This window comes from Oncorhynchus kisutch, linkage group LG12, assembly GCF_002021735.2.
Source record: "Oncorhynchus kisutch isolate 150728-3 linkage group LG12, Okis_V2, whole genome shotgun sequence".
Lineage (NCBI taxonomy): Eukaryota > Metazoa > Chordata > Actinopteri > Salmoniformes > Salmonidae > Oncorhynchus > Oncorhynchus kisutch.
The window spans coordinates 39400446-39425730 of NC_034185.2; the positions used below are offsets into that span (position 1 = coordinate 39400446).

The 25285-nt window shown below is 44.0% G+C and overlaps 1 protein-coding gene across 9 annotated transcripts in view; it reads right to left on the minus strand.

The window, feature by feature from the left end:
- Positions 1-25285, minus strand: part of LOC109900988 (otoferlin) — a 132758-nt gene that overhangs the window by 61741 nt on the left and 45732 nt on the right. For all 9 annotated transcript variants that reach the window (XM_031837536.1, XM_031837534.1, XM_031837530.1 and 6 more), the window contains exons 4-5: positions 11169-11268; positions 8264-8460 (exon numbers count right to left, since the gene is read on the minus strand). In XM_031837536.1, coding sequence (XP_031693396.1) covers positions 8264-8460; positions 11169-11268 — 297 coding nt within the window. The remainder of the gene's footprint in view (positions 1-8263; positions 8461-11168; positions 11269-25285) is intronic.

Here is a 25285-nt window from a genome sequence, read left to right on the forward strand (position 1 = left end):
ACACGCCATAACAGAATTACATACCTCTAATGGAGTCAGCAGGAGCAGGTACCCCGGTTAGAGGAGTCGAGGAGTGCGTCCAGGAACATTCGGCCATGTTACATCATCTTGGTGCCATGATGGATCGCGTTGTCCAGACCATGGACCGCTGGGAGAGACAGGAAGTGCCTCGACCAGCACAACCGGGGCTGTCTCCACCCATCCCATCTGGAGAGAATTCCAGTGGGATGTGTATCTCCCTTCCCAGGGAGTATGATGGAACGGCAGCACAGTGCCAGGGATTCTTGTTACAACTGGACCTCTACCTGGCCACTGTGCACCCAGCTCCCTTGGGAAGGGAGAGAGGAGTCTCCTGCCTCACGGGAACAGCGCTGGAGTGGGCAAACGCCGTGTGGAGAGAAGGAGACATGGAGTTGGACCACTTCGAGGAGTTCACCTGTCGCTTCCGGGCCGTCTTCGACCATCCATCCGAAGGTAGAGCGGTGGCGGAAAGGCTCTTCCATTTGAGGCTGGGGATGAGGAGCGCCCAGGACTTCGCCCTGGAATTCTGGACCTTAGTCGCCGGAGCAGGCTGGAACGACAGGGCCCTCATCGACCACTATCAATGCAGCCTATGAGAGGACGTCTCTGTTGCCGCAGAGAACACACTGCCAGTTGGTGCCGTGTTGGATCCTCTGGGAGTCGAGGCAACAGGCAGGGCACTCTGGCGTCACCCCAGGTGAGTTTGCACCACACTCATCCAGAGTCCTCTGCTGATCAACTGTTTGTGCCTGTTTGTTTCCCTGAGTTTTCCCCACATTCACAGCATAAGGAGCTCATTGATTCAGGCGCAGCTGGGAATTTTATCGACAGAGCATTAGCCATTAGGTTAGGGGTCCCCATTTTTCCTATAGTTAGACCCTTCCCGGTACACGCTCTAAATAGTCGACCATTAGGGTCCGAACTAATCAGGGAGGCCACTACTCCTTGGCCATGGTTATGCAGGGGGATCATGAGGAGAGAATCAGCCTCTTCCTCATTGACTCTCCTGTGTTTCCTGTGGTACTAGGCCTTCACTGGTTGGCTCTGCATAACCTCACTATTTCCTGGCAACAGAGGGCTCTCATGGGGTGGTCGTGAGAGTGCTCAGGGAGGTGTGTAGGGGTTGCCATTGGTGCTACCATGGTGGAATGTCCAGACCAGTTCTCCACCGTGCACATCCCCTCAGAATATGCCAATTTGGCTCTCGTCTTCTGTAAAACTAAAAAGGCGACTCAATTACCACCTCATCGATGGGGAGATTGTGCGATAAATCTCCTTGCAGACACTGCGCTTCCCAGGAGTCACGTGTATCCCCTGTCACAAGCGGAGACGGTGGCTATGGATACATATGTCTCTGAATCCCTGCGTCAAGGGTACATTTGGCCCTCTACTTCACCCGCCTCCTCGAGTTTCTTTTTTTGTGAAGAAGAAGGATGGAGATTTATGCCCGTGCATTGACTATAGAGGTCTCGATCAAATCACGGTGTGGTACAGTTACACGCTACCTCTTATCGCCACGGCGATTGAGTCAATGAATTGGGCGCACTTCTTCACAAAACTGGATCTCAGGAGTGCGTATAACCTGGTGTGTATCCGGGAGGGAGACGAGTGGAAGACAGCGTTCAGTACCACCACAGGGCATTATGAGTACCTCGTTGATCAATGCTGGTTGATGAATGCTCCATCAGTTTTATAATCCTTTGTAGATTAGATTTTCAGGGAGGGTGTAGGGTGTAGTGGTGTATATCGATGACATTCTGATATACTCCATTACACGCGCCGAGCATGTGTCCTTGGTGTGCAAGGTACTTGGACAACTGTTGGAGCATGACCTGTATGTTAAGGCTGAGAAATACCTGTTCTTTCAGCAGGCTGTCTCCTTCCTAGGGTTTCGCATTTCCACATCAGGGGTGGAGATGGAGAGTGACCGCATTGTAGCCGTGCGTAATTGGCCTACTCCCACCACGGTAAAGGAGGTGCAGCGATATTTAGGGTTTGCCAATTACTACCGGAGATTTATCCGTGGTTATAGCCAGGTTTCTGCGCCCATTACCTCACTGGTGAAGGGGGGTCCTGTACGGTTGCAGTGGTCGGCTGAGGCGGACAGGGCTTTTGGGCAGCTAAGAGCTCTGTTTACTTCGGCTCCCGTGCTGGCCCATCCGGATCCCTCTTTGGCATTCATAGTGGAGGTGGACACGTCTGAGGTTGCAATAGGAGCCATGCTCTCACAGCGCTCGGGTACGCCACCGAAACCCCGCCCCTGTGCTTTCTTCTCAAAGAAGCTCAGCCCAGCGGAGCGTAACTATGATGTGGGGGACTGGGAGTTGTTGGCTGTGGTTAAAGCGTGGAAGGCGTGGAGACATTGGCTTGAGGGGGCTAAACACACTTTTCTTATCTGGACTGTCCACCGCAACCTGGAGTACATCTGGGCAGCGAGGCAAGGTGGACCATGTTCTTTACCCATTTTGTATATACCCTATCCTACAGACCAGGTTCCCAGAATAAGAAGGCAGACGCACTGTCCCAGCTGTATGACACAGAGGAGCGGCCCATGGATCAGACCCCCATACTCCCGGCCTCCTGCCTGGTAGCGCCGGTCATGTGGGAGCTGGATGCGGACATTGAGCAGGTGTTGCGTACAGAGCCCGCTCCCCTCCAGTGTCCTGTTGGGCGTATGTACGTTCCGTCTGCTGTCCGTGACCAGTTGATCTACTGGGCCCACACGTCTCCCTCCTCTGGTCATCCGGGGATCGGTCGGAAGGTGCGCTGTCTGACTGGTAAGTACTGGTGGCCCATCTTGGCTAAGGACGTGAGGGTTTATATTTCCTCCTGCTCGGGGTGTGCCCAGTGTAAGGCTCCGAGACACATGCGCAGAGGTAAGTTACATCCCTTACCCGTTCCACAACGACCTTGGTCACATCTGTCAGTGGATTTCCTAACAGATCTTCCTCTTTCATAGGGATACACTACGATCCTGGTCGTTGTGGATTGTTTTTCTAAGTCATGTCGTCTCCTCCCTCGCCCGGTCTTCCACGGCCCTACAGACTGCGGAAGCCCTGTTTACTCATGTCTTCCGGCACTACGGGGTGCCTGAGGATATAGTGTTGGATCGGGGTCCCCAGTTCACATCGAGAGTTTGGAAGGCATTCATGGAACGTCTGGGGGTCTCGATCAGCCTTACCTCAGGTTTTCACCCCGAGAGTAACGGGCAGGTGGAGAGAGTCAACCAGGATGTGGGCAGGTTTCTGCGGTCCTATTGACAGGACCAGCTGGGGGAGTGGGCGGCGTTCGTGCCCTGGGCCGAGATGGCACAGAACTCGCTTCGCCACTCCTCCACTAACCTCTCCCCCTTTCAGTGGGTATTGGGGTACCAGCCGGTTCTGGCACCGTGGCATCAGGGTCAGACCGAGACTCCTGCAGTGAACGACTGGTTTAGGCGCACGGAGGAGACATTGGAGGCCGCCCGTGTCCATCTCCAGCAAGCCACGCGTCACCAGAAAACCAGCGCAGACCGTCACCGCAGTGAGACCCCGGTGTGCGCACCGGGGGGGCCGTGTCTTGCTCTCGTCCCATAACCAGCTCCTCCGCCTGCCCTGCCGAAAGCTGGGTCCGCGGTTTGTGGGACTATTTAAAGTCCTGAGGAGGGTGAACAAGGTATGTTACAGATTACAGCTTCCATCTGATTATCGTATTAACCCCTCGTTCCATATGTCTCTCCTCATGCCGGTGGTGGCTGGTCCGCTCCAGTAATCTGAGGTGCGGGAGGTCCCTCCGCCCCCTTTGGACATCGAGGGTGCCCCGGCGTACGTTGTTCGTTCCCTCCTGGATTCGAGGCGTCAGGCGGGGGGGGGGGGGCCTTCAGTACCTCGTGGAGTGGGAGGGGTACGGGCCGGAGAAGAGGTGCTGGGTTCCGGTTGCAGATGTTCTGGATCCTGAACTGCTGCGGGAGTTTCACCGTCGTCGGCCGGATCGCCCTGTGCCTCGTCCTCCGGGTCGTCCCCGAAGCCGGTGTTGGCGTGCCACTGGAGCCGTGCATCAAGGGGGGGGGGTACTGTCACGACTTCCATCGAAGTCGGCTCCTCTCCGTGTTCGGGTGACGTTCAGGTCACCGGCTTTCCAGCCATCACCGCTCCATTTTTCATATGTCCATTTGTCTTGTCTTGTTCCATACACACCTGTTTTTCATTTCCCCAATCAATCCACTTGTATTTAACCCTCTGTTTCCCATCATGTATTTGTGTGTAATTGTTTCATGTTATGTGGTGTTTGATTTATGAGCTTGACATTTATTTATGTTCTGTGTTTTGAGCGAGTTTGATTATTGTAGTGCTCTCGTTTTGGAACGGAAAATAAATGTGCGCCTGTTAACTACACTCTGCTCTCCTGCACCTGACTTCGCCTCCAGTACACGCCATAACAGTCTGAGAGTGCAGTCAAATCTGCAACGCTCAACAGTGGCATCTATTGTGAGAAATTTCCTGCAAAACAGCAGGTAAGATGTGCATTCTGCATGGGCATCTGACTGAACTGCACATTACAGAAGAAAATTGAGCAAAGCCTCCAAACCCACTTGTGTGTAATTGTTTTTGTATTTCTGCTTAGAACCCAACGGTTACCTCCTACAGGCGGGACAGGTAGGAATTTCACTGCTGTGCAGGAAACTGCAATCGTTGATATGGTCATCAGAAACAATGGCATAAAACTCACAGAGATTGTTGGCAGACAACATCACATTTGGAAATATTCACAATGTAAGCATACAGTAACAACTATTTCTAGAGTCCTGAAACAACATCAAGTCAGGATGGAGCAGTTTTACACTGTCCCCTTTGAGAGGAACTCTGAATGAGTCAAGCAACTCAGGAATCTGGGTGTCCAGGTAAGATACAAAAAATACTGTAAAATACAGAACTGGTTTTGAAAATCACCAGACAGGGCAGAGGCACACAATGGCATGTTTTAAGTAAACTACTGTAATAGCCTAACTCTTATGTTGCCTTGTACATTTATTTTAGAGAGTCATGGAGATTGAAGCCAGGCAAACACCCCACATATTCATCTTTGTGGATGAGGCTTGTTTCAACCTGGCCAAAACACAGCGGCGAGGAAGGAATGTGATTTGGAAAAGAGCCACAGTGGATGTCCCGGGCCAGAGGGATGCCAACATCACAATGTGTGCACCAATATCCTCTGATGGATTACTTTTACACAAACCGCTAATTGGGCCGAGCATCTCATTTTATTCCTGGATGACCTCTATGGAAGGGCTGTGCCAGGTGAGGAAAGGGTTGCAGAGAGGCGAAATCGGCCAACGTTTGAAATTGTCTGGGACAATGTAGCATTTCACCGCTCCCGTGCAGTCAAAGAGTGGTTTGCCAGGATGGTGTCACCATCCACATGATCAAATGTCCCTCCTGGACACAATGAAAGCTGGATGCCAGGACATATCTGCAGAAGATTGCCAGGGATGGAGCAGGCATGCCAAAATATTCTTTCCTATGTGTATTGCCCAAGATAACATAAGATGTGATGTGAATGTGATGTGAATCTGTGGCCAAATGCAGAAGACAGGGTTGACTAACATTGCCAGTGTATCTGTATCGGTAGATGGTGTATATACAAATTCTTGTATTTTGCAATCATTCAATGCCAAAAAATGATATAAAACATATTGAAATATATTGCATCATTTCTGATTCATTCCTGTAACATATACTGCAGTAAATTCTAAACAGTAGAGAGGTGTCATTCTTGTTTTGTAAAGACATTTTACAAAAGAAAACATGGTGTAATGCTACCTGTTGTTAGTGTTGTTTAGGTCATTGTTTGCTTGTTGGGTGACAACCTTTGCTAGTGTTATGGAAGAATGAGTTGATTTGAGACATGTATAAAGGGTTTTGGTAGTTTTAGTGCATTGTGGATGTGAAATTAACTGCTGTGCCAAGCTGAAACTTGGTTAGGAGATCCTAGCGATTGTAAAAAACTGTAATGTCCCACACACCAGATTCCACTACCTCTCACCGTCGACATTTATTACTCAGCATAATCACAAAATGATCCTGATTATTATACATTAAATAGAAAGCACCTTCTGTTGAGACATAGATTTATATGTATGGCCAGTATGGAATTACCTACTGTTTCATTATGGTGAAATGTCATCACACAATGTCAAATCATAAGTTCACATTCAAGTTTGACCTGTCACATGCACAAGTACAGTGAAATACTTAATGTGCAAGCCCTACCCAACAGGACAGTATTCAATATCAACTAAATAAAAAAGAAATTAAAATTAAAATACAGGAGAAATCAGAAATAAGAAAAGAAGCTACAGTTGATGTCGGAAGGTTACATACACTTAGGTTGGAGTCATTAAAACACGTATTTCAACCACTCCACAAATTTCTTGTCAACAAGCTATAGTTTTGGCAAGTCGGTTAGGACATCTACTTTGTGCATGACACAAGCCATTTTTCCAACAATTGTTTACAGACAGATCATTTCACTTATAATTCACTGTATCACAATTCCAGTGGGTCAGAAGTTTACAAACACTAAATTGACTGTGCCCCCTGTCCCCTCTGTGTGTGTTTTTCCATGAGTTTACTGTCCTGTACGACTGACAGGTCTTGTTCTTTGTTACCACAGTGATTAGGGGATGACAGGTGCCCTCGTCTAGCATCAAGGACAGGTGTGTGTATACTGTACCTGTGGACAGCACAGTGGAAACTGAGTCTGTGTCTGTGTTTCTAGACTGCAAGTGTGGAATGGATACAGTGTGTGTGTGTGTGTGTGTGTGTGTGTGTGTGTGTGTGTGTGTGTGTGTGTGTGTGTGTGTGTGTGTGTGTGTGTGTGTGAAATAATACAGTTCCTCCTTAGTCTGTGTCTTCCTTACAGGACACGTACAGTATGTACAGTTATTTCCACTTTAGTTTATTTGGTACATATTTTCTTAACCGTATTTCTTGAACTGCACTGTTGGTTAATGGCATTAGTAAGCGTTTCACAGTAAGATCTACACCTGTTGTATTCGGCACATGTGACAGATACAATTGGATTTGATTTGATTTTGATTTGACTATGGGGACACACTATATAAACTATTTCCAGTAAATAGATCCCACTAAATCAGTACATCTAAACTCTCTGAGATTATAAGAGTTATTTTCAGTTCAATAGATTTTTGATGAAGATTCATGGCCAGAGCCCCATTTCATTGTAATGCCCAGTTGACTCCCATTATAACCAGTCTATTATATGAAAGACTCATGTTAATACATCCAAATAAGTGGCTGATGTATGGCCACACACACACACGCATGTACAGACATACACACACAGGCGATCACGCATGCACACAAACACACACACACGCACACATTCACAACATTATGACGATGGATTAAGGGTCCTAGCCGAGCCAGGCAGACTGGTCAATGTGAAATCAATATCACCTACGCATTATTAGCCCACACATTATTCAGCAGAAAACACAACACCACACAGAGAGAGAAGGCTAAGGTCGGGTCTACACTTGACACCAACATGCGACTTATGCTATCAGAATACGAAGATCGCATTGAAAGGACGGGTCTAGACGCACAAAAGTGGTCTGATTGTGTTCAGATCTGGCTGATCACAGGTGGTCAGGGATGCATTGTGTGTGGATTTCTCCTCAGTCTCAGCAATCGGGCTACCGAAAGCCCATACAGTGGGCGAAGTCATCAACACTTCTCCCAAAAGTCCAAAAAACTGTTGTTCTGGGACCGGGACGCACCTTTTCATTATAAAGTTGGAGGAAATATGTTCATAACGTGTGAGAAACGTGTTTGCTGGCTAGCTAATACTTATATACATTTTGGGGGATTTGTCTAGAGTTCTGCTAACAAGTATGCTATGCTTTTAGCGTTGCTTGCTTTTCACTCCATACAAACTTGTAGACTATGGTGCCAGCTACAGGAGTAGTAAGGTCTGTTCAAATGCATGGTGTGTACAGTAGATGATGATTACGGTGATGTCTTTACTTTAGTTGTTATTAATGATGATGATGAAGATCTATATTTTCTATATGGTGTATTTTGAGCGTAATGGTGTATTTAATGATTATGCTCACAATAATGATGTCTGCTTTGATATCGTTTTTTTGTTAATGACATTGTTTTAACGATGGTGTTGATGCACACACATTTATAATGATGCTGATGATGTTTCAGCTATACTAATGGAGTTGTCGACTCACTTCCTAAAAGTGGGAATTCCATGGATGGATCGCCCCTGTGACACTCCTGACCCCTGGCTGTGTCCGGAGAGCAGACTGTCCGTCTCAAACTGGAATGTTCCCTCCGGGTCACCCGGGATGTCCAGGAATTCTCCGTCACTCCAAACCCCCACAGTCCCATCCATTGTCGTGTACTTGATGTATATGGTAACACTGGCCTGGAATGGAAGCGTCAACCAATGAAAATGAGGCAAAACAAACTAGAAACACACTATGGTCAGACAGTAAATTAACAACAACTAATAAAGGCTTCATAGAGCATTCGCAAGGTCATCATTAGCAATACATAGATGCTCCACAAATCATTCATAATCCATTTCATTTTGCTTAAATGAAATGGTAATATAAAAGTGGCAGTGAAAGAGGTAACCAAGGTCCGTTGCTCTAATCTTTTCTTGTTTTGTTACGTGACATTGTATGCCTCAGGATTGGGGCATCCAGGATTAGTTACCCTCTCTGCTGGCATGTAAGTCAATGGGCGAGAGAGAGGGAAACACACTAGGGGTAAATCAACTCAACTCTCCCCTAGCCATTGCTCCACGACAGGGTGGGTAACACATCTCCAAACTGTCCCCATCGGGGACATCTGTAGTTAAAGAGACTCAAAATGTTCATAATGACGTCTTTAATTAAACTGGAACAAAGAATCCATTCTTGGTTGAAATTAAACTAAAATTGACTTCCAGCTTTCTTGACAAGTGAATATGGGGGGGGGAAAGTGTGACAACTGTAAATTTGTGAGACAGAATCTGCCTACAATTTCTGTAAAACAATTGTTGTAAAGCTCAATATTGGTTGACAGAGACAGTTGTGGTCACTTGCGGCACAAAGATACATTTGGTTGGACAGTAAGTGCTTAGATTGATCTGAACAGGAAGATGCAGAGACAGAGCAATTTTTCTTTCCTGTCTTCTGGGGACTAATGCACCTCCCTGGACAGTCAACTGATCTTTATTACAACCCAAGCAATTTGTTACATTTCTCTCGCTCTCTTTTTCTCTCCTTTTCTCTCTTTCCCTCTTTCTCCACTCTCTCTCTCTCACTCCCTATCTCTGCCCTGTGACTGCAGAGCCAGTGAAGTTAGAGGCGTTACCATGGTATCCCCGCATCTTTCAGCAGGACGCGGTAAATAAAAACACCTCTGTCCAGTTTAAACACAGGTGAGACTCTGGGCAGGCTGCGTTCATCTACTCTACCTCGTCAGGGACAGAGAGGTGTGCAGAGGGGCTGAGAGCTGTGTGAGAGCTGTGTGTGTGAGCATGCCCAAGGCCATTCTGACTTGTGTGTGACATCATCTCTATGGAGCCATTTCCTGGCTGCGTCATGAAAAGTTGCAGATACCAGCGTTGTTTACTAGCAGTGGATACGACCACATGCAACTTCAAATGCCGCTTGTGCGTTACAGCCTTATTCTAAAATTGATTAAATGTTTTTTTCCCCTCATCAATCTACACACAATACCCCATAATGATGAGGCAAAAACAGGTATTTAGAAAGTTTAGCAAATGTATTAAAAATAAAAAACTGAAATATCACATTTACATATGCACTCAGACCATTTACTCAGTACTTTGAGTACCTTTGGCAGCGATTACAGTCTCGATTCTTCTTGGGTATGACGCTACAAACTTGCCAGCTCTGTCAGGTTGGATGGGGAGCGTCGCTGCAGTGCTATTTTCAGTCCCTCCAGAGATGTTCAATTGGGTTCAAGTCCGGGCTCTGGTTGGGCCACTCAAGGACATTCAGAGACTTGTCCCGAAGCCACTCCTGCGTTGTCTTGGCTGTGTGCTTGGCCGTGTGCTTATTGGAAGGTGAAGAACCTTTGCCCCAGTCTGAAGTCCTGAGAGCTCTGCAGCAGGTTTTCATCAAGGATCTTTCTGTACTTTGCTCTGTTCATCTTTCCCTCGATCCTGACTAGTCTCCCAGTCCCTGCCACTGAAAAACATCCTCACAGCATGATGCTGCCACTATCGTGCTTGACCGTAGGGAGGGTGCAAGGTTTCCTCCTGACGTGACGCTTGGCATTCAATCCAAAGAGTTCAATCTTGGTTTCATCAGACCAGAGAATCTTGTTTCTCATGGCCCGAGTCCTTTAGGTACCTTTTGGCAAACTCCAAGCGGGCTGTCATGTCCCTTTTACTGAGGAGTGGCTTCAGCCTGGCCACTCTGCCATAAAGGCCAGATTGGTGGAATGCTGCAGAGATGGTTGTCCTTCTGGAAGGTTCTCCCAGCTCCACAGAGGTTCTCTGTGCTCTGTCAAAATGACCATCGGGTTATTGGTCTCCTCCCTGACCAAGGCCCTTCTCCCTCGATTGCTCAGTGTTGGCCGGGCGGCCAGCTCTAGAAAGAGTCTTGGTGGTTCCAAACGTCTTGTATTTAAGAATGATGGGAGGCCAATGTGTTCTTGTGGACCTTCAATGCTGCAGACATTTTTTGTTACCCTTCCCCAGTTCTGTACCTTGACACAATCCTGTCTCTGAGCTCTACGGACAATTTCTTTGACCTCATGGCTTAGTTTTTGCACCTGAGCTCAATTTCAGGTCTGATAGCAAAGGGTCAGAACATTTTATTTGTAAACATTTCTAAAAATGTGTTTTTGCTTTGTCATTATGGGCAGATTGATGAGGAAAAAATATAATTTAATACATTTTAGAACAAGGCTATTAAATGTCGAAAAGGGGAAGGGGTCTGAATACTTTCCAAATATACTGTATGTGGCTGTTGGATCAATACTCACCTGAGGTCAATAAAATACTAATTTTTTGGGCTGTGTTCAGTATATACTGTAAGATGTCCATAGATCCGTATGGAGGATTCTCATTCTTATGGATATCTAAACTGATCAGGGACCAGTGTTGGGAATTACCCTGATGGCGGTGTTGTTGTCGTCGATGAGTGTGTCTGTCACCTCTAGCTGGCCCTCCTCTGCCACCTTCTGTAGAACCATCTTGAAGGTTCCAATGACTCTGGAACAACAGAACCACAATAACCATGATCAACCACTGTTTCACAAAAATAGCAGAATATTCCTGATTCAGAGGGTTGTGGCATAGAACTGTGCCTTGGCTAAAAACACTGGTATTTTTATGTGATTGTTCAGAGATAAGGCTTCAAGTAGGCCACATTTGCATTTCAGCTGGGTTTGCTAGGTTCCATTGAATTAGGTTGATAGTGTTGTCCTTGCACAGCTCAGTCTGTCTCTCTGTATCTATCTCTCTTTTCACTGTCTTCCTTGTCTATCTGACATTCCCATATGTGTGTGTGCCTGTGTGTGTATGTGTGTGAGTGTGTAGGCAGAGTGATGGGAACTGGCTCTAACAGGCAGGGAGAGTCGTTGGCCGCTACAACAACTAACCAGTAAAGAGGAGCAGATGAAGAAATAGACTCTTATTAGAACAACAGAGATAGAGCTACAGACACGGACGCAGATACGTACGCACACAAACACTGAATAAAGGGTAACTGTTAAGGGAATTTTTATCTATAATGGCTAATTATGTATACATTTCAATCAGGATGTACTAATCAGAATACTGTTATGTTACTGTATATGTACTAATCAGAATACTAAATGTTACTGTATATGTATGAGTTTTCTTTCTTGATCCCAGTACTGAAAATAATGTGTGTGTGAATGTGGTCAAGAGTTTAGAACAATGACGGTCTGTTCCTTGGTACAAATGAATGAACTATATCTCCAGACTGACTAGAATGCTTATCTACACTGACTGACCTTGGCTCTAGGCGAGGAGGGAAGGCTTGAGAGCTATAGAGCCTTTCTACCAGTGTCAAGAAGAGACGGAACATTTAGAAAACGCTGACGTCATTTTCAGTTTATAACCTGTGGTAAAATGTGTGTGTACTCAGTACTCTCTTGAATAAAGGCTGTTACTTGACTTTTAAGACGAGGGCTCTGTCCATTCCTATAAAATAAGGGTCTTACAAATTCTTATGAATTGACAGAGTGTTTAATTGGGAATTAAAACAGAGTAACACACCCTATTTGCTCTATACACTTTCACTTTCTCTATTCCGATACTGATATTATCACTTTTCCCTGTGATCTCATGCCTGTTTCTCTCTCAGAGAATATTAAACTGCAAAAATTCAAACCCAGCCAGGTCGCTCAAGATCCACTGCGAAATTAGCAGGATGTCAGGAGATTACTTCAAAACCGTCCTCTAGGGACAACGGTGAGCACTACTACAATTATTTTGGCTTGATATTTGCTAGGGTGTTGTGGACGGGCGTAAACTGCCAGCTCCGGCTCCGAGGGTCGCGTATTCAATCCCAGTGCTAGGCAATCCCAGTGCAAACCATAACCCCTAAACTATTCAGAATTAATGCCAGAATTTTTTACCTTCAAAATGTTACGTTCATGGACAAGGGATTGGACACCTGATTTTGCGGTAAGACAGTCAGAGCTTGTTGTCAAACCAGCAGGTCTGTTCTCGACAAACGCACACACGGACACACACAATATCCTCTGCACAGCCCCACCACCTTTCTGCCAGTGAGTACTTGTTGAAGTTAAGTAGCAACCAACTCTATCCCCATTCCAACACCTGACAGTTATTTCCTTATTATATTGTCAGGGGAAACTCATTAGCTGCTATCGCTGCCCTGAGGAAAAACAACTTTAACAAAGTGTCTAAGAAACGTAGATGATTTATTCCTTTAGCATATCAACTTTAGAGTGCTGTTAACTTCCTGTCCTTTAGCAAAGTTGCTGCCTAGAAAAACAACATTTTAGCTAAATTGCTGCCTAGAAAAACAACATTTTATTATTTTCAATTGTTTTTGACCCCCCAAAAAAGCCAAAGGCTGCAAATGACTTTATTGGGCGATAAGCCCATTCTCTAACATTCCATAGTTTCCCAATGTACCAGACTGCATACAGAAATATGGGTTACACTCTATGACCAACAAGAACAGTATAAAGGATTCATTAAGCGTTCATTGAGCATTTATAAGGCCTTCATATGTGCTTCACAAATCATTTACAAGCAAATGTAATTTGCTGTTTGTTAAAAGTGGGAGCGAAACCTGGTACCATTTGTATTCAGTCAGAGAATTATAAAGGTGTGAATAATTGATATAGTTTCCCCCGGACAATATTGTAGCAGAGCAATCAATCACACACCACACAAAGACCCAGTATACTACTACTATATATATACACACACACACACACACACACACACACACACACACACACACACACACACACACACACACACACACACACACACACACACACACACACACACACACACAAATCCACTGGGAGCCCAACTACACGTAATATAAACCAACCACAGTCAATAGTATCACACTCTGTCACATACACACACTGGAGGATGTTGAGGGGGGTATTTCTCCTAAGGGATGGTCAGTAACAGTGAGAGGCCTGTGGATTATGAGAAGTGACAGGCAGGGAGCAAACTTGGGCCATTAGGATATGTGTGAGTGTGGGTGTGTGTGTGAGAGAGAGTAAGAGAGAGGCTATTTGGTGTTTTCACTAAAATACCAATCACAAACCACCATTGTGTTCATCACTCTAAATTCTGTGTATCCACTTTTCTTTCACCAACCAATCTCTCTTACCTGGTTGCATCCAGTTCTAACTTTTCAACTTTGTACAACTAGTTGCAAGCCTCAGCCAATCAAAGCAAAATACTTTTATCACATGATCCATTCGAAGTTTCAGAATTCTAACCAGTTGTCATGTCAACACAGCTGCCTGTCACTGCCAGTGTGCATAAAGGTTGACAGAAGAGACATTAGCAGAATGGGAGATATCTACCATTTGGCAATCATGGCTAGTCAAATGAACATGGTTTGGCAGTCAATAAATGCAATTATTGAAGTGAACCCAAACCTTTCCCTGACCAGTTTCAACTGAAATTGTTCACCTTGAACTGTGCTAATTAGCTAGCTAACATTAGCTTAATTCCTTGCTAGCATGGTTAGCTCGTTGCTAGCTAGTCATGTTGGTGTTCCTAATGTCATTTTGACTAGCTAGCTAAATTGTACAGACTGCATTTTGTCTATATCCATGCTGTTACAATAACCAAACAATTGGACAAACAAATAATTGGTGAAACAACGATGTAATGCAGCAGCTCAACATGGGGGGAGTGCAGAATACAAATAAAAAAATATGACAGAAGCAGCCTCAATCTGATTTGCTCTTGCAAGCTATTTTTGTTGTTGCGTCATGTAATAGCAAAGTTGCTTGAGATGATGTCACTTGCAACCTGGAACTGCAACTAAAAGTGTGTGAAAGTTGCTTTGTGCAATTCTAGCCTGACTCTCTTGCTTTCCACCCTTTCCCTCCCTTTCCACCCTTTTCACCCTTTCTCTCCCTTTCCACCCTTTCCCTCCCTTTCCACCCTTTCCCTCCCTTTTTCACCACCACCCATGTCTCTCTCTCAATTCAAATAAATTTAAATTCAATTTCAAGGGTTTTATTGGCATGGGAAACATATGTTAACATTGCCAAAGCAAGTGAAGTAGATAAAAAAAGTGAAATAAACAATAAAAAGCAACAGTATCATTACATTTACAAAAGTTTAAAAAAAAATAAAGACATTTCGAATGTCATATTATGTTCAAATAGTTCAAGTACAAAAGGGAATGGTGTTTGTTCTTCACTAGTTGCACTTTTCCTGTGGGAACAGGTCACAAAAATATTGCTGCTGTGATGGCACACTGTGGAATTTTACCCAATAGATATGTGAGTTCATCAAAATTGGGTTTGTTTCGAATTCATTGTGGATTTATGTAATCTGAGGGAAATATGTGTCTCTAATATGGTCATACATTTGACATGAGGTTAGAAAGTGCAACTCAGTGTTCACCTCATTTTGTGGGCAGTGTGCACATAGCCTGTCTTCTCTTGAGAGCTAGGACTGCCTACAGCAGCCTTTCTCAATAGCAAGGCTATGCTCACTTGCTCTTTACATAGTCAAAGCTTTCCTTAAGTTTGGGTCAGTCACAGTGGTCAGGGTTTCTGCCACTGTGTACTCTCTGTTTAGGGCCAATTAGCATTCTAGTTTGCTCTATTTTTTTCCGTCAAATCTTTCCAGTGTGTCAAGTAATTATCTTTTTTGTTTTCTCATGATTTGGTTGAGTCTAATTGTGTTGCTGTCCTGGGGCTCTGTGAGATCTGTTTGTGTTTGTGAACAGAGTCCCAGGACCAGCTTGCTTAGGGGACTCTTCTCCAGGTTCATCTCTCTGTAGGTGATGGCTTTGTTATGGAATGTTTGGGAATCACCTTTTAGGTGATTGTAGAATTTAATGGCACTTTTCTGGATTTTGATAATTAGTGGGTATTCTGCTCTGAATGCATTATTTGGTGTTTTACTGTGTACACAGGGGATATTTTTGCAGAATTCTGCATGCAGAGTCTCAATTTGGTGAAAATTGGTCTCAATTTTGTGAATTCTTGGTTGGTGAGCGGACCCCAAACCTCACAATCGTAAAGGGCAATGGGTTCTATAACTGAACAAGTATTTTTTGCCAGATCCTAATTGTATGTCGAATGTTATGTTCCTTTTGATGGAAGGTACCTGTGGCACTGATGTTTAGGCCGAGGTATATGTCATTTTTTGTGTGCTCTAAGGAAACAGTGTCTAAATGTCATTTGTATTTGTGGTCCTGGCAACTGGACCTTTTTTGGAACACCATTATTTTTTGTCTTACTGAGATTTACTGTCAGGGCCCAGGTCTGACAGAATCTGTGCAGAAGATCTAGGTGCTGCTGTAGGCCCTCCTTGGATGGGGACAGAAGAACCAGATCATCATCAAACAGTAGACATTTGACTTCAGATTCTAGTATGGTGAGGCCGGGTGCTGCAGACTGTTTAAGTGCCCTCGCCAATTCGTTAATATATATATATATATATATATATGTTAAAGAGGGTGGGGCTTATGCTGCATCCCTGTCACACCCCACAGCCCTGTGGAAAGAAATGTGTATGTTTTTTGCTCATTTTAACCGCACACTTGTTGTTTGTGTACATGGATTTTATATTGTTTTTCCCCCAACACCACTTTCCATCAATTTGCATAGAAGACCTTCATGCCATTTTTTAAAAATCAACAAAGCATGAGACAACTTTGCCTTTGTTTTGTTTGTTTGTCAATTAGGGTGTGCAGGGTTAATACGTGGTCTGTTGTACTGTAATTTGGTAAAAAGACAATTTGGCATCTGCACAGTACATTGTTTTCACTGAGGAAATGTACGAGTCTCCTGTTAATGATAATGCAGAGAATTTTCCCAAGGTTCCTGTTGACGCATATCCCACGGTAATTTGTCTCCACTTTTGTGGATTGGGGTGATCAGTCCTTGGTTCCAAATATTGGGGAAGATGCCAGAGCTGAGGATGATGTTAAAGAGTTTAAGTTTAGCCCATTGGAATTTGTGGTCTGTATATTTTATAATTTCATTGAGGATCTCAGCAACACCACAGGCCTTTTTGGGTTGGAGGGTTTCTATTTTGTCCTGTAGTTCATTCAATGTAATTGGAGAATCCAGTGGGTTCTGACAGTTTTTAATAGTTGATTCTAAGGTTTGTATTTCATCATGTATATGTTTTTGCTGTTTGTTCTTTGTAATGGGGACAAAAAGATGGTTTATCCATACATCTCCGTTTTGGATAGATAACTCTTCGTGTTGTTGTTTGTTTAGTGTTTTCCAATTTTCCCAGAAGTGGTTAGTCTAAGGATTCTTTAATTACATTGAGCTGATTTCTGACGTGCTGTTCCTTCTTTTTCCATAGTGTATTTCTCTATTGTTTTAGTGATTCACCAGAGTGAAGGCATAAGCTCAGGTTTTCTGGGTCTCTATGTTTTTGGTTGGATAGGTTTCTCAATTTCTTTCTTAGGTTTTTAATTCTTCATCAAACCATTTGTCATTGTTGTTTCTTCGGTTTTCTGTTCGAAATGTTTTGATTTGATATGGAAGCTGAGAGGTCAAATATACTGTTTAGGTTTTCTACTGCCAAGTTTACATCTTCACTATTCTTGTGAAACGTTTTGTCCAGGAAGTTATCTAAAATGGATTGAATATGTTGTTGCCAAATAGTTTTTTGATAGGTTTCCACACTACTTTCCTTCCATCTATAGCATGTCTTAATATTATTCAGTTCCTTTGGGTTTGATGCCTCATGATTGAGTTTTGCTCTGTTCAAGTAGGCTGACTTTGCTGTGATCTGATAGGGGTGTCAGTGGGCTGACTGTGAACACTGAGAGACTCTGGGTTGATGTCAGTGATAAAGTCGTACCTACCGTAGGAGTCCCCTCGAAGCCTACCACTGACTATGTACATACCCAGCGTTCTACAGAGCTGCAGGAGTTGTGACCTGTTTTTGTTGGTTATGTTTTCGTAGTTCTGCCCATGGGGGCGTATGGGGGAGGGAATGCTATCACCTCCAGGCAGGTGTCTCTCTCTCTTTCGCTCTCTCTCTCATTCTCACACTCTCTCACCCTCTCTCTGTATCTCTTATGCTTTCCCTCTCTCCCCCTTCTCGCTGTGCCTGTAATCTCCCTCTCTCCCTCCCTCCTGAGAGATGGATGCAGTATGCAGCAGAATACTGCAGCCAAATAATAACAACTGCAGCCAAATGAAGGAACCATTAGTCAATACAGACATATAATTATATAGAGGATAAACCTTATGGACAGAACTTAACACCAGGTTTAATCCTCACTGTCACAAATCATTCCCCCACCAACGCAGGCAGCTAGGCTTCATCTGGAAGTAGCTAAGTCTTTCCATACTGAGTACTGAATAATACCATGGTATACATGTCCTTATTTGGCTCATAGCCAGAATACCTTGGATTATTCTCTAGTTTGGAATATAGCTTATCTCTTTTTTCATAGAAAAGAAAACCAATGTCAACTTTTATTGCATCCATCTATTTGGTACAGGAGGATACAGGATACTGTCCCCTTCACTGTTCTCTCTCCTCCACCCCTTTCTTCTCTTCCCCCCCCATCTTCCTCTCCTCTCTACTCTGTCCTTTTGTTATCACGATGGTGATCGATACCTCGATACCTCCTCAGAAAAGTGAACGGTTTGTCGGTTCCTTTCAGCCTTTGTAACGCGTGTCCAACTCCTGAATAATTGAAGAAAACCAGCCTATCATGTTCTGGCTCACTTTTTAGCTCTTCAAAAGGTGCCATTCATTATTGATCCTGATGTGCCAAACAATTTACTTTCATCTGCTTCATAATTTAGAGCAGAGGTCATCTCCTTCCTTCTCAAGTGAAATACATTTTTTCTTTCTAGGTCAACCCTCAAAATCTCAAGATAGCTGTCTTTAAAAAATTAATAAAAAAATGTACCTTTACTTAACCAGGCAAGTCAGTTAAGAACAAAATCTTATTTACAATGACGGCCTACCTGGGAAGAGTGGGTTAACTGCCTTGTTCAGGGGTAGAACATATTTTTACCTTGTCAGCACCCTTTTGGTTACTGGCCCAACGCTCTAACCACTAGGCTACCTGCCGCCCTGGCTTCTATCGAGCAATACATTAAATTGAAGCTTAACTACAATAATAAGTGTTGCTGTTCGAAGACATGAATGCAGAGAAGATCTTGGAGTATGAGTGGGAAACGATGCACAGGTTGTTTAGTATTCTCTCATAGAAATGACTGTTTACACAAGTGCTTTACACTTGCACATGATTTAGTTTTCATCATCACATTACAAAGCAGTGCCCCCCGTTGGCCAACAGTGAGACATGAATAAAACCTGTACACACACACACACACACACACACACACACACACACACACACACACACACACACACACACACACACACACACACACACACACACACACACACACACACACACACACACACACACACACACACACACACACACACACACACAATCTCTCTTGTCTGCCACCCCTATAACAGAATGGTTATTGTTATGCCCCTGTAAAAGTTAAGAGGCAGTTTATGAGTTCTCTATGTGAGGGGCAGCTACTCTGGGGAATGACAATGACCCTCTGCACTAAAGGGCCTGATGAGGTTTCTATGTTAAAGTAGCCAATGCTTGGTTATAATATTGTGGCTACTAAACATGAACGTCTTGTGTAAAGAATATGTTTGGCAACATTATTTCTAGTTATTGAACCAACTTAATTAATTGTTTTACAGGGATTTTATTTAATTATTTGAAGAAATTTGGATTGCTAATTCCAAATGAAAAAGTGAACCTAGAACAAGAGGAAAAAAATGGGTTGCATTTACATAAAGTGTTAGTTTGTATTTGTTATTTATTAGGTTTAACCAAAGGGTAAAAATACGTTGAGTGTTGAAAGATTGCAACTTAAAATATAGGTTTGGTAATAATACAATAAAACAGTTGGCATTGAATCATATATTTGGTTTAACAAATGTAGTATTTTTCCATTGAAAAACCTAACTCATTTAGTTGTAACCAGTTAAAGTATTTTTTGTTGTTGGTTGATCCAAAGAGTCTTTGTTTACAGTGCAGAGGAAATGAGGGATAATAGGGATGAAGGCATGATTTGCAGTCTGTGGGAGAAGAGAGGGAGGGAGACGGGGAGGGAGACGGGGAGAGAGCGGAGGCGAAAGCAGAGAGAAGCTGAGTTTGGGAGGAAAAGATACACATGAATTATACAATGTGGGGGGCTTTGTGGAGGAAGGATTTCATATGCTCATATCCCTTAACACAGATATAATTGGAGGAAAAAACTTTGAGAAACAATAAGGTTTTGGGTTGTATTAAAGTGCAGTGTTCCCCATTAGTGCAACACCGAGGTTGCATCAATAGTATATGAGGTGATATTAAAGTTTTAAAATGATGCATATAACTGGCCAGGAAAACCACTAAAGTGCGCATGTGCGTGCATGTGTGTCATCATCATCACGAAACTCATTGTGTTTTGGTAACATGACCAGGTCATCCCACCACTCCCTCTTACCCACCATTGCCGTGAACCAAAAGGTAATAGGTTAAAATCCCAGAATGAGGACAGATTGAATAATAATTACTGAATAAAGGAACATACACAATGTAATCATGTATGTTTAATGAGGGTGAAATACAGTGCATTCGGAAAGAATTCAGACCACTTCCCTTTTTCCACATTTTGTTACGTTATAGCCTTACTCAAAATTGAGCTCATGTTTATCCTGTATCCGTTGATAATCCTTGAGCTGTTTCGACAACTTGATTGGAGTCCACCTGTGATAATTTCATTTCATTTGATTGGACCGGATTTGGAAAGGCACACACCTGTCTATATAAGGTCCCAGAGTTGACGATGCATGTCCGAGAAAAAAACAAGCCATGAGGTTGAAAGAATTGTCCGTAGAGCTCTGAGACAGGATTGTGTTGAGGCACAGGTCCCCAAGAACACAGTGGTTTCCATCATTCTTAAATGGAAGAAGTTTGGAACCACCAAGACTCTTCCTAGAGCTAGCCGTTTGTTGCTAACCTTACTTTGCTACCTGCCAACTTTACGTTTTGTACTTTTTAAATTACCGTTTTACTTTTTTTTTTTTATTCCTCGCTCAACTTTTTTCATTCAACTTTTTCACTCCGGATGCTTTATTTGGACGTGGTTCGGCAGGACTTCCACCAGCCAAAGCTAAGTAGTAACATTAACATTATGCCTTCTAATTGCAGTCACTGTACTCCTAATATACTGGAGAACGATCGCCTTATGGCAAAGCTGCAAGCCCAGCTCCAGTCGCAATCGTTAGGCAAGGGTATTTTAAGTGTAGGAAAGGATGAAACTGTGCCACCAATAAGTGCAGATAGTAGTATAAATCCCCTCGCACAGTCCCCGCAGCCAAACAATTTTCTCATGGCTTCTGGAAGGAAATGCTGTAGGAATGCTCAACCGGTGTCGCTCATTCAGCAGACAGAAACATTCAACCGCTCTCCCCATTAAGCAACGGGTCGGAGTCAGAGGGCGAGCCTTCTCTGGTCTCTCCTCCTCCCATTACGGGGTCTAAGACACCGAAGCCTCCCACCATTAGCTCTGACAAATTGAAAACCCTAGTCACTGGTGACTCCATTACCCGTAGTATTAGACTTAAAACGAATCATCCAGCGATCATACACTGTTTACCAGGGAGCTGGACTACGGACGTTAAGGCTAATCTGAAGATGGTGCTGGCTAAAGCTAAAACTGTCGAGTGTAGAGAGTACCAACAATGTTAGAATGAAACTGTCAGAGGTCACCAAGCGCAACATAGCTTCAGCCTGTAAATCAGCGAGAAAGATGTGTCAGCATCGAGTAATTTTCTCTGGCCCCTTCCCAGTTAGGGGGAGAGATGCGCTCTACAGCAGAGTCTCACAACTCAATCGCTGGTTGAAAACTGATTTTTGCCCCTCAAAAAATATAGAATTTGTAGATAATTGGCCCTCTTTCTGGGACTCACCCACAAACAGCACCAAGCCTGGCCTGCTGAGAATTGACGGACTCCATCCTAGCTGGAGTGGTGCTCTCATATTATCTACGAACATAGACAACTCCCCTAGTTCCACAATGAGATAGGGTGCAGGCCAGGCAGCAGGCTGTTAGCCAGCCTGCCAGCTTAGTGGAGTCTGTCACTAGCACAGTCAGTGTAGTCAGCTCAGCTATCCCCATTGAAACCGTGTCTGTGCCTCGATCTAGGTTGGGCAAAACTAAACATGACGGTGTTCACCATAGCAATCTCACTGGAATAAAGACCTCCTCCATTCCTGTCATTATTGAAAGAGATTGTGATATCTCACATCTCAAAATAGGGCTACTTAATGTTAGATCCCTCACTTCAAAGGCAGTTATAGTCAATGAACTAATCACTGATCATGATCTTGATGTGATTGGCCTGACTGAAACATGGCTTAAGCCTGATGAATTGACTGTGTTAAATGAGGCCTCTCCTCCTGGTTACACTAGTGACCATAGCCCCTGCGCATCCCGCAAAGGCGGAGGTGTTGCTGACATTAACGATAGCAAATTTCAAATTAGACAATAAAAAACGACTGTGTTTTCGTCTTTTGAGGTTCTAGTTATGAAATCTATGCAGCCAACTCAATCACTATTTATAGCTACAGTTTACAGGCCTCCAGGGCCGTATACAGCGTTCCTCACTGAGTTCCCAGAATTCCCATTGGATCTTGTAGTCATGGCAGATAATATTCACATTTTTGGTGACTTTAATATTTACATGGAAAAGTCCACAGACCCACTCCAAAAGGCTTCGGAGCCATCACCGACTCAGTGGGTTATGTGCAACATTCCTCCGGACCTACTCACTGCCACAGTCATACTCTGGACCTAGTTTTATCCCGTGGAATAAATGTTGTGGATCTTAATGTTTTTCCTCATAATCCTGGACTATCGGACCACCAGTTTATTACGTTTCCAATCGCAACAAATAGTCTGCTCAGACCCCAACCAAGGATCATCAAAAGCCGTGCTATAAATTATCGGAAAACCCAATGACGTCAGAGTACAAAAATCTAACTGAGGAACTCAATTTAAACTTGCATAATACCCTAGATGCTGTCGTACCCCTAAAAACAAAAACATTTGTCATAAGAAACTAGCTCCCTGGTATATAGAAAATACCTGAGCCCTGAAGAAAGCTTCCAGAAAATTGGAACGGAAATGGCGCTACACCAAACTGGAAGTCTTCCGACTAGCATGGAAAGACTGTACCGTGCAGTATCGTAGAGCCCTCACTGCTGCTCAATCATCCTATTTTTCCAACTTAATTGAGGAAAATAAGAACAGTCAAAAATGTATTTTTGATACTGTCATAAAGATAACTAAAAAGCAACATTCCCCCAAGAGAGGACGGCTTTCACTTCAGCAGCGATAAATTCCTGAACTTCTTTGACGAAAAGATCATGATCATTAGAAAGAAAATTTTGGACTCATCTTTAAATCTGCCTATTTCTCTGAAGCCCAGTTGTCCTGAGTCTGCACAACATTGCCAGGAACTAGAAGTTTTTTAATACTATATCTCGACACATTGATGAAAATAGTCATGGCCTCTAAACCTTCAAGCTACTTCCTGTTCTTGACCCTCCTATGTTGAACATAAACGTTTCCCTATCCACTGGATGTGTACCAAACTCACTAAAAGTGGCAGTAATAAAGCCTCTCTTGAAAAAGCAAAACCTTGACCCAGAAAATATAATAACTATCAGCCTATATCGAATTTCCCATTCCTCTCAACATTTTTTGAAAAAGCTGTTGCGCAGCAGATCACTGCCTTCCTGAAGACAAACAATGTATACGAAACGCTTCAGTCTGGTTTTAGACCACATCATAGCACTGGGACTGCACTTGTGAAGGTGGTAAATTACCTTTTAATGGCGTCAGACCGAGGCTCTGCATCGGTCCTAGTGCTCCTAGACCTTAGTTCTGCTTTTGATTTTACTGCTAACCTACAAAGCCTTACATGGGCTTGCTCTTATCTATCTTTCCGATTTTGGTCCTGCCGTACATATCTACATGTACACTATGGTCACAAGACGCAAGCCTCCTTACCGACCCTAGAATGTCTAAGCAAACAGCTGGAGGCAGGGTTGTCTCCTATAGAGCTCCATTTTTATGGAATGGTCTGCCTATCCATGTGAGTGACTCAGACTCTCGACCTTTGTCTTTATTGAAGTCTCATCTCTTCAGTAGGTCCTGTGATGGAGTGTAGTCTGGCCCAGGAGTGTGAAGGTGAACTGAAAGGCACTGGAGCAACGAAGTGCCCTTGCTGTCTCTGCCTGGCCGGTTCCCCTCTCTCCACTGGGATTCTCTGCATCAATATCTACTACGGCGGTTGAATCCCTGGCTTACTGGTGCTCTTCCATGCCGTCCCTAGGAGGGGTGCGTCACTTGAGTGGGTTGAGACTGACGTGATCTTCCTGTCCGGGTTGGTGCCACCCCTTGGGTTGTGCCGTGGCAGAGAGCTTTGTGGGCAATACTCAGCCTTGTCTCAGGATGGTAAGTTGGTGGTTGAAGATATCCCTCTAGTGGTGTGGGGGCTGTGCTTTGGCAAAGTGGGTGGGGTTATATCCTGCCAGTTTGGCCATGTCCGGGGGTATCGTCGGACGGGGCCACAGTGTCTCCCGACCCTTCCTGTCTCAGCCTCCAGTATTTATGCTGCAGTAGTTTATGTGTCCGGGGGCTAGGGTCAGTCTGTTATATCTGGAGTATTTCTCCTGTCTTATCCGGTGTCCTGTGTGAATTTAAGTATGCTCTCTCTAATTTTCTCTCTCTTTCTCTCAGAGGACCTGAGCCCATGCCACAGGACTACCTGGCCTGATGACTCCTTGCTGTCCCCTGTCAAATCAAATCAAATGTTATTTGTCACATACACACGGTCAGCAGATGTTAATGCGAGTGTAGCGAAATGCTAGTGCTTCTAGTTCCGACCATGCAGTAATATCTAACAAGTCATTTAACAATTTCACAACAACTACCTTATACACACAAGGGTAAAGGAATTAATAAGAATATGTAGATAAAAATATATGGATGAGCGATGGCCTAACGGCATAGGCGAGATGCAGTAGATGGTGCAGTAGATGAGTACAGTATATACATATGAGATGAGATGAGTAATGTCGGGTATGTAAACATTATATAAAGTGGCATAGTTTAAAGTGACTAGTGATACATTTATTACGTTTTATTATTTAAGTGGCTAGAGATTTGAGTCAGTATTTTGGCAGCAGCCACTCAATGTTAGTGATGGCTGTTTAACAATCCGATGCCCCTGAGATAGAAGCTGTTTTTCAGTCTCTCGGTCCCAGCTTTGATGCACTTTTCAATCCACCTGGTTGTGCTGCTGCTCCAGTTTCAACTGTTTAGCCTGCGGCTATGGAACCCTGACCTGTTCACCGAATGTGCTACCTTGTCCCAGACCTGCTGTTTTCATTTCTCTAGAGACAGCAGATGCGGTAGAGATACGCTGAATGATCGGCTATGAA